Source organism: Prinia subflava, chromosome 21 (assembly GCF_021018805.1).
Source record: "Prinia subflava isolate CZ2003 ecotype Zambia chromosome 21, Cam_Psub_1.2, whole genome shotgun sequence".
In the NCBI taxonomy this organism is placed as follows: Eukaryota; Metazoa; Chordata; class Aves; order Passeriformes; family Cisticolidae; genus Prinia; species Prinia subflava.
In genome coordinates this window covers 234,953-248,603 of record NC_086267.1, presented here as the reverse complement: position 1 = coordinate 248,603, position 13,651 = coordinate 234,953, and the positions used below count along the sequence as shown (strand labels likewise).

Genomic DNA, 13,651 nt, shown 5'->3' with positions numbered 1-13,651 from the left:
GGTGGGAAATGAAGACAACTGGGAAGGTCCCAAGGTTTTTTTCAGTGTTTATTAAAAACAAAAACAAACAAACAAAAAAACAGGAAAAGGGGGGGTGGGGCCATGTGTTTTTTTTCAGTTTTTTTTTCCTTTCCTTTTCTTAAAAAGACCGTGCTGGCTGAGGGGGTGTGGGGGGGTCCTTACCTGCCTGGGGGGGGGCTCACCACTGTACTCTGCTAAGGTGCCCCAAAAACATCCCAGAGTGTGGGGGGTGTGTGTGAATGGGGGGGTGACGCCTCCTCCACGCCCCCCACCTCTCCCTGACCCTCTTTGTGGGGGAAGTCCAAGCCTCCCTGGGGGCCCCAATCCCAGCTGGGGGAGGGAGCACACGTTAAGGCAACCATCCTGCTTGGCTCTGCTGACCTGGGGGAGGCATGGGGGGACACGTGGGGACCCCCCCCCTCTCTGCTGGAGAAGAGAGGGGTGACCCCCCCAAATTCGGAGAGGGGGAGGGCTCTAGAGCTACGGGCTATTTACACCCCCCGGGGGGGGCAGGGGGGTGGGGTGTGCTCACAAGTGTCTTTCCCCCCTTTCCTCCTCCCCAGGGCCATGTCGGGTGGTCAGGGGTTCTGTGGGGGTCCCATGGGGGGAGTGGGGTCCTGTGCCCCCCCCCCTCAGGAGTCCTTAAGCATGTTGATGCGGGCATAGATCTTGAGTGCAGGGCCCAGCTTGATGTTCATGGTGCTCATGAGATGATCCTCCTTGAGCAGCAGCAGCGCCTGCCCATCGATCTCCTGGGCCCTGAACTCCTCCGCGATCTCCTGGCAGCCTGTGGGGAGGGGCAGCATCAGCAAACGCTCTCAGAGGCCCCAGAAATACAGTTAGGGGCTTCTCTGTGCTTAAATCGCCAAAAAATTGTATGTAGGGAGTTATCATATGTAAATCCCCTCCTTCAATTATCCTTTAGGTTTATCAGTGAGTAAATCCTCTGCCCCTCCCCTCCCAAAATATTAATGGATTTGTGAGTAGAATCTTCTCCCTGCCCCACAAATACTTACAGGGTATTTACTGTGAGTAAATTAAAAAAAAATATTTATGGGGTTATCTGTGTGTAAAATCCTACTCAAAAATATATTTAGGGGGCTCTATGTGAATGAATCTTCCCCCAAAAGCACAATTCTGGGTTTATCCTTGTGTAGATCCCTCCTTGAACACACTATGAGGGACATAAGCCTTCCCAAAACCACACTTCTGGGTATCCCTGGGTAGATCCCTCCCTGCCCATTCCAGGACATTCCTCACCTGGCAGCGAGCGAATGAACTCGTAAACGTCCTCCACGTTCCACTTGCTGGGCTCGCTGGGCAGGAAGCGGTGGCCAAGGCCAGGCAGGTCGCGGCCGTGCACGTCTGGCAGCTCCATGTCTCGCAGCTCCAGGTCCCGCTCTCCCTGTCGGCGCCGGGATGTGGAGGAGCTGGCGGAGATGGGCGACAGCGGCTCCTCGTAGCTGGAGTTGTCCGAGCAGCGGCTGGAATCCTCTTGGCTGTGGTTGAGCTGCAACGACGCCGTCACCGACCCCGCTGGGACAGACCCCGTGGGCTGCGGGGGCAGTGCTGGCCTCAGCACCCACCCCATGTCCCCAAAATTCAGGGACAAACCCCAGGCTTGGCATTCACCCCATGTGGCCCCAGCTGGGGCCAAAACCTGGCCTCAGCGCCTACCCCGTGTCCCCACAACTGAGGGACAATCCTGCACTCAGCACCCACTCTGTGTCTCCAAAATTCAGGGACAAACCCAAGGCTTGGTGCCCATCCCACATTCTTAAATTTGGGCAGAAATTCCAGTCCCAAGGCCCACCCAAAGGCAGACAAGCTTCTGTACCCCCTCACCTGTTTCTTGCTGTCCTTGTTCAGGGGGGGCAGAGTCCCTTTGCAGCTGCGGCGCCGCCCATGGGGGGGCCCTCCTGGTTTCTGCAGTTTGTTGCGATCTGGGTGGAACAGCCCCACCCTCTTCGTGCAGCCCACATTGTACCTACAACGGAGCCATGGGTCATGAAGGGGTCCCCCCACTCTGCTAAGGGAATTTTGGGGGTACATCTACCCCACAGAATAGGGGGAAGGTGGATGTTTTGGGGTTAGCCCTCCCATGCTAAATGGATTTTCAAGTTACCTTTCCCCTGACAGGTGGATTTCCGGTGTTACCTCTACACTTGTGGAGTGGATTTTGGGGCTACTCCCACCACCCCAGCTGGATTTTTGGGGTTACCTCTACTCTGTCAAATAGATTTTGATGTACCTCTACTCCACTGAAGAAGGTCCAGATGGGTTTTAGTGTTACTTCTGCTCTGTCAGGTGGGTTTTGGGGTTGCCTCTACCTTGCTTGGGTGGATTTTGGGGTTACCTCTACCCCAGTATGGAGGTACGGCATGGGTTTTGGGGTTACCTCTACCCCACCAAAGAGGGTATGGGTGGGCTTTAGGGCTTTACCTCTTGGCACAAGCCATGGAGCAGAAGCGCTTGGAGCGCTTGAACTTGTAGGCGAAGTCAACGCGGCCGCAGAGCTCACACTTCAACTTGGGGGGGTTCCCCTCTTCTTTGGATTCTGGGGGTCGTGGAGGGACACCCAGAGAGAGAAACCAGCCAGCTCAGCCGGGGGACTCCGGGAGAAACCCGGGGGCTCCCAGAGGGCTGGGCAGGCTGGGGGCCTGGGCGCTACCTTGCAGGTACGGCTCCTCCATGTCTGAGTCAGTGGTGGTGGTGTTGTCCTGTGGCGGGAGCTTGTCCGGCAGCAGCTCCTGCGCATACTGCTTGTGCAGGGCTCCCACCAGCAGCGAGGAGCGGCCCACCTGTGCAACACACCTGGCTGCACCTGTGCCCCAGTGCCACACGGACTCCTTCCTGTGTCCATGGGGCTGGCAGGGACCAACCCAAACCCCCACATCCAGGAATGAGGGTAAGGAGAGGGGGATGTGTTACCAGGTACAGCTCTGCATCTTCCTGGGTGATGGTGACATGGGTGTGGGTTTTGGGTTTAACTATACTTTGAGTGACCCATTCCTGACCCCTTAAATCCAGAAGCAAGGATAAGGAGAGGGGGATCCATTACCAGAAATGATTCTACCCTTCCTGGATGCTGAAGTGCTCAGTAACAAGATTTGGGGGCCCATAATTGTCAAAAGAACCCGCTCCCAACTCCCCAAATCCCAATGCTGCCTTCCCCATCCCTCAGCTCCAGGAACAACAACAGGTATGTTACTGGGAACAGTTCTGTCTCTTCCTAGAAGACAGAAATGCTCAATAACATGGGTGAGGATTTGAGGGTTCATGATTATCTGGGTGTCCCATTCCCAACCCCTCAAATGCAGGAGCCTTCTTCCCAATTTCCCACATCCAGGAACAAGGACAGGTAGAGGGGGATACATTACTGGTAATGACTCAGCCCCCTCCTGCACAGTAAGGAACTAAAAAACACAAGGATTTGGGGATTCACAACAACATGGATGTCCCATTACCAAGTCCCCAAATTCAGAAGCAAGGATAGGAGAGGGGTATACATTACCAGGAATGGCTCTGCCCCTTCCTGGCCAAGGAATTGCTCAATAATGTGTGTGACAATCCAAGGGTTCACAATTGTCTGGCTGCCCCATTCCCAACCCCCCAAATACAGGAGCCCCTCCCCCTCCAAATCTTGGGATAAGGACATAGATGGGTGGATATGTTACCAGGAACAGCTCAGTTCCTTCCTGAATGATTAAAAACTCTATAATGTGGGGGAAGATTGGGGGTTCACAAGGGTCTGGATGCTCCATTCCCAACATCCCTCTGTCCCAGAAACAGGGGTAGGGGGATACCATACTAGGAACACTTTCGCCCTGTTGTCAGCCATGAAGCCCTCAACACATGGATGAAGGATTCTGGGGGAGGGGGGTCATGATTGTTTGGATATCCCATTCCCAAACCCCCCAAAATCAGGAGTAAGGGTACAGAGAGACAGATACATTACTGGGAATGGTTCTGCCCCTTCCTGGATGACATCCTCGATGATATGGGTGAGGATTTGGGGGTTCACAATGGTGGGTGCCCCATTGCCAACCTCCCAAATCCATGAACAAGAGTATGGACATTGGAACACGTTACTGGGCAGGGCTCAACCCCTTCCTGAATGACAAATGCTCAGTAACATGTAACTGATGCAGAGCCCAAATTCACGGGATAAAACTACAGATTGCAGCACACAGCAAGATTACCGGGAACAGCTCAGCCCCTTCCTGGATGATGAACCAGGGGAGGATTCGGGTGTTCGAGTCTGACTGTGCACCCCATTCCCAAGGCCCCAGGTCCGTGTACCTTCTCACCGCCCGCAAACCCCGGCTCTGGGAGAGCGGGATACGTTACCGGGAAGGGCTCGGCGCCCTCCTGGATGACGAAGCCCTCGATGACGTGCGTGAGGATCTGGGGTTTCACGATGGCCTGGGGCGGTTTGTTCTCACCATTGTGGGGGGCGGCGCCGGCGACGGTGGCGGCAGCGCTGCCAGAGCCCGAGGTCATCCCGGGAATGCGGGGCTGCGCATGGAGGCGCTCGGGGGGCTCTGGGGACAGCGGGGGACACGCGGGGTGAGGGGCGGGCGCTGACGCCGCGCTGACGCGGGGCCGCGATTTCCATACAGCTGGAACACGGAGCAGCTGCTGCCGCTCCCAGTGCCGCCAGTGCCGCCCAGAGAGCCCCGAGCGGCCCTGGAGGGACTGGGAAAGGGGTTAAGGGGCCCCTCAAAATAACCGGAGGAGCCCGGACACTCCCCAGAGACCTCAGGAAGGACCAGTAAAGCCTCAGTGCGCCGCTTTAAGGCATCAGCAAGACCGCATCTGCCCCAGTACAGCCCCAACAAGGCTCGATCTACCCCGGAAAGCCCCAGTTTCCCCCAGTAAGGCCCTAACAAGGCTCCATCAACCCCGGAAAGCCCCGATCTCCCGCAGCAAAGCCCAGTACGACCCCAGAAAGGCCCGAACTACCCCGGTAAGGGCCCAGCATATCCCAATGAAACCGCAGCAGGGCCTGATCCACGCCCGTAAGATCCCAATAAACCCCAGAACACTCCAGCAAAGCCACACCACAGCCCAGTGAGGCCCGATGGGCCCCTGCCCAACCCGCCCCGCTCCTCTCCCCGCGAGGCCGCCTCGGCCCGGCGGCACCGTCAGGCCGCGCAGGCCCCGGCAGCCCCATCACCTTTGTCCGGCAGCGGTGGCTACCGCTGCCCCCACCCCTCCCTCGCCCGAGCCGCGGGGCCGGACCGGGGCCGGGGGCGGATGCGGAAGTGAGGTCAGAGCCGTAGCCACCTCCGCCCCGGGCCGGGCCCCCGCGGTCGGCGCTCACTCACCGGGCGCTCAAGGAGTCGGGGGGGCCATGGCGGGGGGGGCCAGGCCGGGGCTGGAGCGGGAGCGGCGCCGGGAGCGGGGCCAGGGCCGAGCGGGGACAAAGGCGGCGGCGGAGGCGGGGCCTAGCGCGGACACGCCCCCCGCGCACCCATTGGCCGGCGCTGCCTCCGCGCGCGCCGGAGCCTCGGCGCGCGGACACACCCTCCCCACAAGACCCCGCCTCCCCATTCTCGTCATTGGGGGCGGAGTCTCACCCACAACGGCCGTGACCGCATGAGCGTGACCACGCCCCCTGCACACCCCACGCATCTGGGGCGGAGCCTCCAGATGTGGCCACGCCTCCCCAGCCCGGGAGCTAGAGCCGCTCCCACAAAAAGGGGCATGGCCGCGCCTCTGCCCCTCGGGCGCCCTCCGTGCGTGAGGCCAAGGCGCCCGCGCCCCTCCTACCGGCAGCGGCGGGCGCCGCACGCACCCCGCACCGGCGGTGACGCCGTAGACACGGGTGGGCTGAGGGAACTGCCCGCAGCACAGCCGGGCCCCGCGCACCCCCGGCCTCAACGTTCCCCTGCTGTGAGGGTTGGGGGTGCATCACCCCATGAGTGGGTGCCTGTCGGAGTGGGGGAGGGGCTTACCGTGCGTGAGGGGCCGCTCGCCCTCAGGGGTGTCGGGGCCCGGGGGCGCGGCGGGCGGCGAGAGGGCGGGGGGCTGCGGCGGGCTCTCGGCGCTCCTCGGCACGGGCAGCGGGTCCCGGCGGGGGCTCTCGGGAACCCCGAGGGAGGGCTGTGGTGGCAGGGACACGCGTGGGGCAGGGTCAGGTGTGCACACGCACCAGCGGGGTTCAGGGCAGGTGCATGTGCAGGTGGTACAGGGGCATGCACCTACATGGCTGGACTGTGCTGACCCATGCATGGGTCACACACATACGTGTGCCTAGAGTGGGCATGCACATGCACACGTGCATGTCACACTTGGGCACATGTGTCCAGACACACCTGACCTGGCATGCACCTTTGCAGAGATGTGCATGGGAGCCTGTACGCACACCCACAAACACACATGAGCATGGGTCTGGCGTGTCACAGGCCTGGCACACACGAGTCAGGCAAGCACATCTGCACTCACGTGCAGGGACCAGGCACACACGTGGCTCTGACACATATGTAGATGCACGTGCATGGACCTGGAGCGAGTACACACACACATGCAGGAAGCAGACACACATGCACATGTGCACACATGCATGTGCACACATCTGGCAAAGCTGTACGCGCAGATGTGTATGGGTCCAGTACACACATGCATGGGTCAGACATACAAAGATCAAACACATGTGCACACATACAGATCAGCCACATCCTCCCCATGTCACAGGACTGGGTACACACAGACACGTAAGTGCCATGGATGGGGCAAACCTGTGCACACAGGTGTGCATGGAGCAGGTACACACATGCAGTGTGGTCTGAGCAGGCACACCTGTACCTCTGCAGACTGATGTGACAGCTGGGCCCCCATGCACATTTCAGAAACACACGCACACACACACGTGTGCAGGGATTGTGCACTTGCACACCCACATGCATGTGCACATAGCCGACTCCCCAGAATACCCCAATTCCCACTCCAGTGCCCCCATTCCTCCTTCCCTCCCTTGATCTCCCCTGACCAAGGGGCTTGAGGGCCCCTCACTGTGAGAGTTTGGGGGGAGTTGGTGAGAGGTCTGCAGGGAGGTTTGGAGGCCCCTCACCATAGGGGTGGGGTGGATGGTTTGGGGGTGCTTTGGCAGGAGATCTGAGGTTTAGGGGCCACTCACCATGAGGGTTTGGGGGGAGTTTGGTGGGAAGGTTGGGAAGGCTTTGGGGGATGTTTGAGGGCCCCTCATCATGAGGATTTGGGGGGAGGTCTGGGGGCCCCTCACCGTGGGGCCTGCAGGCTGCAGCTGCAGGATGACAGCCGAGGCATGCTGGAACTTGCGGGGGGCAGCGTGGCAGCCAGGGTGCCCGTTGGGGGGGCCACCCTCGCCCCCTGCTCCCTGGGGGACCCCTGTTTTGGGCTGGGGGACTGGGCCTGGGCTGGCAGAAGGCAGGGGCTGGAGCTGGGGGGCGGTGGGGGAGCCCGAGGGGGGCTGCCCACGGGGGCCCAGCTGCTGCTGCTGCTGGATGACGAACTGCTGCTGCTGCTGCGGTGGTGGCTGCGGCTGCATCGGCTTCGGCGGCTGCTGCAGGAACTGGGGGGACTGCAGCGGGGCATAGGCTGCGAGGACAGCAATGGGGACAAAGATTCCCGCTCATCACCAGCACCTCAGCCCCAAGGGACCCACCCCCAGGATCCCCCTCTAGGAAGCTGCTGCTCACTCTGTTCCCTCTGGTGGCCTTGGACAATCAGCTTTGCTCCTGCTGCTGATGTGGGAAGCTGTGCTCAGGCTGTCCCAGGGGGGTCCCCCAATTTTGGGAGCCATGCCAGTGCAGCACCCCAGGCTCCAACACTCCATGGAGTCCCCTGGCTCACACCCTCACTGCCCCAGCTCCTTGCACCCCACAGGACTCTGGGATGCTACAGGTGCTGAGAACCTCCTGGGCAGGGCCCCTGCCAGTGTGGGGATGGACCCACAAGGTCCCAGATGGTGACAATGTACAGGACACACCAGTGTGGGCCATCATTAGGTTCCAGAGTGAATAGCCCGTGACTCCCCCAGCACCCAGGGGTGTCCCCCGCCCCGGAGCAGCCCCTTACCTGGGGTGACGAGCGGGTGGGTGGCAGCGGGGGCGGTGGCGCGGGCCAGGGCATGGGTTCGGCCCTCGTGCCCCTCGGCCTTTTTGAGGTGCTCGGCGGGGGGGTCGGGCGGGGGCCCCCGGGGGGGGCCAGCCCGGGGAGGGGCACCCCCGGGGGGCTTCATGGCCAGGGCAGGGAGGTGGGGGCCGGCGGGGCGCAGGGCCAGGCTGTGCACCTGCAACGGCAGCGGGTCAGAGGTGCCAGGGCAGATTTTGGGGCCTGGCAGGGGTGGGGAGACTCACCTGAGGGGTGGTGGGTGGTGGGACAGGTGGCGGGGCCGGTGGAGGGGCTGGCGCGGGGCTCTCGGGCCGGACAGCGCTGACAGGGCCCGTGGGCGTGAAGATGAGCTGGGGACAGGGAGAGTGGGTGCACTGCTCACCACAGCAGGGGTGGCACACCCTGTGTGTCCCTCCTCTGTGTCCCTACAGGGTGGCACATGGGTATCTATCTATGTAGGGTAGGGACAGGCACACCTAGTGGGGTGAAGGGCACCCTATAGGGTCCCAACACTCCCCCAAAAGGCAAAGAACACCTGCTTGGGCACCCTCAATGGGGCTCTGGGTGCCCTGTGAGGTCTGGGCATCCCCAGGGGGATGGGGTGAACCCTACATGGGGGCTAGGTTCCCTCAACAGAGTGAAGGCACCTCATGAAGTCTAGATACCTCACAGCAAGGTGATGGGCACCCTGGGGGGTCCTTGGACCCCTGGGAGGATGGGGGGCACCTCCTAGGCTCTGGGCACCCTATGGATTCCCCATGACTCTTGGGCATGCCACACAGAGCAATGAGCACCCCTACGGGGTTGTAGCATGGCCATGGGCACCCTGTGGGTCCTGGTCACCCCACAACGGGAGGTTGGGCACCCTAAAGGTCCTGGGTACCCCATCAGGATGCTGAGGCATGCCATGTCCCAGCCCCACCCTTACCATCTGTGCCCGCAGGTACATCTGGGCCTGGCTGGCGGTGAGGGCAGGTGAAGCAGTGTTGCCCAGCAGCACAGCCTGCTGAGCGATGCCTGATGCCCCGGGCCCCACGCTCTGTGCCCGGTTTAGCAGCTGTGCTGCCGCCGGTGATGTTGCCAGGTTGATCTGGAATGGGGCATGAGAAGAAGGTCGGGGTGCTGGCACAGGTGAGCACAGGAGGGGTGGGTGCTGAGAGGCTAAGGGACTCACTGTGGGCTGCTGTGCTGTGGCCGACTGGGTGCCATTGGCCCCCGAGGAGCTGCTTTGCCGGTTCGCTGCCAGGCTTGCCTTGGGGAAAAGCCAGAGGTGAGGGGTGTGCCAGCCCTAAACGACCCCCAGTGCCCGTGGGGTGCCCGTACCTGCTGGACAGCAGCCAGGCTCTGGAGCTGGGCGCTGGTGAGGTGCTGCTGCTGGAGTGCGGCTGTCTGCAGCATGAGGTGCTGCTGCTGTGCTGCGTACATCTGCTGCAGATACTGCGCCGCTGTGTTGGGCTGCCGGTGCAGCGCCTGCTGGATCACCTTTGGGAGGGAAACGTGGCCCTGGGCTGCACCACGACCCCCTCAGTGCCCTCCAACCCTCCAGTGCCCCCCAACCCCATATACCTGCACGGTCTGGCGGTCAGGGATGCCACTGTAGACAGAGATCTGGGGCCCAGGCGGGCGCGTGGCCGTGGTGCTGGCGGGTGTTTGGGCCATGCCAGTGGTGCTGCTGGCAGGAGCCGGAGCTGGGAGCTGCTCATTCTCCATGGCGGGGCCGGGGCGGGATGGAGGAAGTGGGTCAGACTAGAGCTGCGAGGGAGTACCAGAGTGAGGGAGTATCCCTGGAACCTCATGTCCAGATGAGGAACAGGGGATGGAATCACAGCGGAGGAGGAAGGTGGGGTAGAGGAAGAATAATGGGAGACCCTGTGGTTCATCCTCCTCCACCAAAGCGGGGGTCGGCGCCCCAGCGGAAATGGGGAAAGGGAGCATGGACAGAAGGATGGACAGAACAGAGGGAAGGAAAGGATAGGAGCAAGGATGACAGAGGGAAGGCTGGAAGGCAGAGAGATGGAGATGAGGAGGTAAGGATGGATAGAAGGATGGACTAGAGGAAGAGAGGGATGAAGGGATGGACAGACAAAAGGAAATGAAGGAAGAAGGGAAATAGGAAAGAGATGGAGAGAAGGAAATGAGGCAAGGGAAGGAAGGAAGTAGGAAAGGGACAAAGAACAGATGGACAGAACAGAAGGAAGTAGGAAAGAGATGGAAGGAAAAAGAGAAACTAAGGGAGTTATGGAACTAGGAAAGGACAGACGTAAGGACAGGTGGAAGCAGGAATGGGATGAAGGATGGAAGGACAGAAAATGACAAACAGAAGAAGAAAAGGGATGGACAGACGAACGGATGGAAAGGAAGGGACAAATGGAAGGATGGATGGGCAGAAAGGAAAATGGATGGGAGGAGGGAGGGAAAGAGAGATGGACATCAGGACAACAGAAGTATCAAGGAATGGATGGACAAGGATGGACAAGGGGATAGACAGAAGAAATGACACACAGAAGGAATGACAGCTCTAAGAAGGGAAGGAAGGAATGATGGATAGAAAGATGGACAGAATGAGGAAAAGATCCAAGGATAGAAGGATGCAAGGAAGAATGGACAGAGGATGAGGGCAAAGGCAGATGGAAGGAAGGAAGTAGAGGGATGAATGGACAGCAGGAGGGGGATGGACAGCATGACAGAAGGACAGGAGGAGAATGGGAACAGTGCTGTGGGGGCCAGAGGGGTGAGTTTGTGGGTGGCACCTCTGTCACCATGGCCACTGTGGTGGCCATGAGGCTCCATGGTCACTGACAGTCACCCACAGCCACTGCACTCCACCCGTGTCACCCATCTGAGCCCCTGCAGTGCCACCACAGCAGGACCAGGGACAACAGTGTGGGACAATGCAGACTATGGACAGCGGCCACTGAGGGTGGCCTTGATGGCCATGCCACAGCACAGCCCCACCAGGCCACCCCAGCTCAGCACAAGAGGGACATGGCAGCAGTGATGTCCTGGTCTTGCGTAGCCCATGGGGCCTCTTCCCCTGAAATGCCACTGTTGCAAAGCAACAGGGTGGGACATCCATGCGTTCATGGGGGTGGCAGTACATATGGCCTGTGACATTTCCCACCCTCCGGTCAGCACCCATGGCATGTGTCCACCATCAGCTGCAGAGGTTTTAGGCAGCACCTTTCCCACCAAACAGCCACAGAAATGTTTTTTTTTCCCTGCTTTTTCCTCAGTGTTTTTTGAGTTGACATGGGGTCACCGCAGTGATTGAGACAGAGGGCTCACATTAGGCCCATCTGGAGTCAATCCCCCAGGGGTGAGCACAGCCCAGGAAGCCCCCACACATTGTGGGTCCAAGCCCCCTGTCCTCACCCACACCAAACGCCACCAGGGAATTTGGGGTGTCAGATGGGGATACCTCACTTTTGACCCAGAGGTGAAGAGACCTGCTCCAAGACGCTCCAAAACCATGACACCCACCCAAAATAATAAAAAGGGAAGATTTTGAGTACTGCTGGGACCCACTGGGGTGGGAGAACATGGGGGGGTACCACAGCCAGCACAGAAAGAGCTGGGGAGCTGGAATTCCCTGAGCTGAGCCCAAAATGGGGGTGCAGAACGATGAGGGGGTAGGGAAATCTTGGAGGAATGGGATAGAATGGGAATACAGACACGTTGTGGGGGGAATATGGGATTTAGAGAGGAAAGATGGGAGAGTAAGCAGCAGTATGGAGCAATATGGGGGGAATAATATAGGGGTTCAGAATAAGGGGGGATGTGAGATGCTGGTTAAGGGGGGATATGGTGGGAAGGTGGGATAGAAGAGGGGGTCAGATAGAAGAGTAGGGATTGGAAAATGATGATGGGGTGATAATAAGAGGGTGCAAAATCAGAGGAGGGGGTGGAAGATAATGAGAAAGAGGAGAAAACACTAATGAAAGGATTGGATAGAAGTGAGGGAGGTCAGATATAACACTGGGGGGTCAGATACAATATAGGGAGTCAGAGGTAACAGCGGGGACTGGAATTGATTGGGGGTGAGCAATAATAATAATAAAGGGGTGCAGGATAAGAATACCAGGATATAATATAGGGAATGATAAGTGGGGGCAAAAATAGAGGGTGGATGCAAGATGCTGGTGAGGGGTGGAAAACGTTAGTGGGGGGTGGGATAGAAAAGAGGGGGTCATAAAAATAATGTAATATTTAAGATGTAATAAAGGGGGAGTCAGATAAAATAGGGACGGGAACATGATAGTGGGGGGTGAGAATAAAAATAGTGCAAAATCAGAAAAGGGGGTGGAAGATGGAGAGTAGGCTATGATGGCAAGGACTGAGATGAAAACAGGGGGGTCAGATATAGAACAGAGGGTCAGCGATAACATGGGGGGCACTGCAATATGCTGGTGGGCAGTGGGCAATAATAATAATAATAATGATAATAATAAAATAATGAGGGATTCCAGAACCAGAGGAGGGGGCACAGAAGAAAGGGAAAGGGGGGAGACACGGGTAGGGGTGAGAAGTGGGGGCCCCACGGGAGGCAGGGAGCACCGAGGGCCACGGCCCCGAGTGGGGAAACTGAGGCACGGCGGGTGCGCATGCGCGCCCCCCCCCTCCCCTCAGCCCCCCCCGGCCCAGACAAAGCCGCCGGGGCCCGGTAGCGGCGGCACGCGGGGTACCTGCGGGCCAGGCCGGGCGAGGCGGCGGCGGCGGGCGGGCTGTGCCATGGCCCGGGGGGCGCCGGGGGGTCCCGGAGCGGGGGGTGCGGGGGTCCCGGCGGGGCCGGGCCGGGCCCGCTCCCTCCTCCCTCCCTCAGGCGGCGGCGCGGCGGCGGCGCGAGGCCATCGCTCATTTGCATTCCTGCGCGCGTCACGTGGGGCCGCCCGGCCAATCGCAGCCCCGCCCGCCTCGCGCGCCCCGCCCACGGCGCCGCGCGCCCGCCGCTCGCTCTCGCCATGGCAACCCCGGAGAGGGCGGTGAGCGGGGTCGCCATAGCAACAGAGGGAGGAGGGGGCGCGGATGCGCCCGAGGGGAGGCTGCCGGGACCGGCGTGGCAAGGAGGCGGGGGGCGGCGGAGATCCAGTCCCCGGTGATTCCAAGAGGCATCCCGGGGCTGCCCAGAGTCAGGCCCGGCGGGATGCTGCAGCCTTGGGATGGTGACACCAGTCTCTGCCGTTGCCAGGGGTCACCCAGGGTGACCTCGAGGATGCTGAGGAGCGCTTCGGGCAAGAAGTCGTAGCGTGAAGTTGGTGGCACCGGTCGCCGCTGCTGCAAGGGGTCGCTCGGGGTCACCCCGGGACTGCCCAGGGCAGGATGCTGCAGCCTGGGGATGGTGGCACCGGTCCCTGCCGCCGCCGGAGGTCACCCGGGATCACCCTGGGAATACTGAGCGTCGATACCGGGGGAAGGCAGCGATACAGGTGTGGTGATACCTGCCCCTGGTGCTATGCCGGGTCACCCCGGGAGATGCTGAGGGTCGTTACTGACAGGATGCCACAGCGTGGGGATGGTGGCGCTGGTCCCCGGTGTT

The 13,651-nt window shown here is 60.2% G+C and overlaps 1 protein-coding gene across 3 annotated transcripts; it reads right to left on the bottom strand.

Moving 5' to 3' along the window:
* Positions 1-108: 108 nt before the first annotated feature.
* PHC2 (polyhomeotic homolog 2) lies at positions 109-12,960 on the bottom strand. Of its 3 annotated transcripts, none has more exons than XM_063417476.1 (15): positions 12,801-12,960; positions 9,685-9,870; positions 9,442-9,600; positions 9,293-9,370; positions 9,047-9,208; positions 8,364-8,468; positions 8,083-8,296; positions 7,268-7,602; positions 5,982-6,129; positions 4,372-4,565; positions 2,694-2,822; positions 2,464-2,600; positions 1,867-2,008; positions 1,282-1,576; positions 109-808 (listed from the first exon to the last, which is right to left on the bottom strand). In XM_063417476.1, the coding sequence occupies exons 2-15, from the start codon at positions 9,826-9,828 to the stop codon at positions 654-656; spliced, it is 2,397 nt and encodes a 798-aa protein (XP_063273546.1). In that variant the 5' UTR covers positions 9,829-9,870; positions 12,801-12,960; the 3' UTR covers positions 109-653. The 3 variants fall into 3 exon arrangements, with proteins under 3 accessions (XP_063273546.1, XP_063273547.1, XP_063273548.1); XM_063417477.1 differs by having other exon boundaries at positions 110-808; positions 2,464-2,578; positions 2,693-2,822; XM_063417478.1 differs by having other exon boundaries at positions 115-808; positions 1,282-1,531; positions 12,801-12,959.
* Positions 12,961-13,651: the final 691 nt, after the last annotated feature.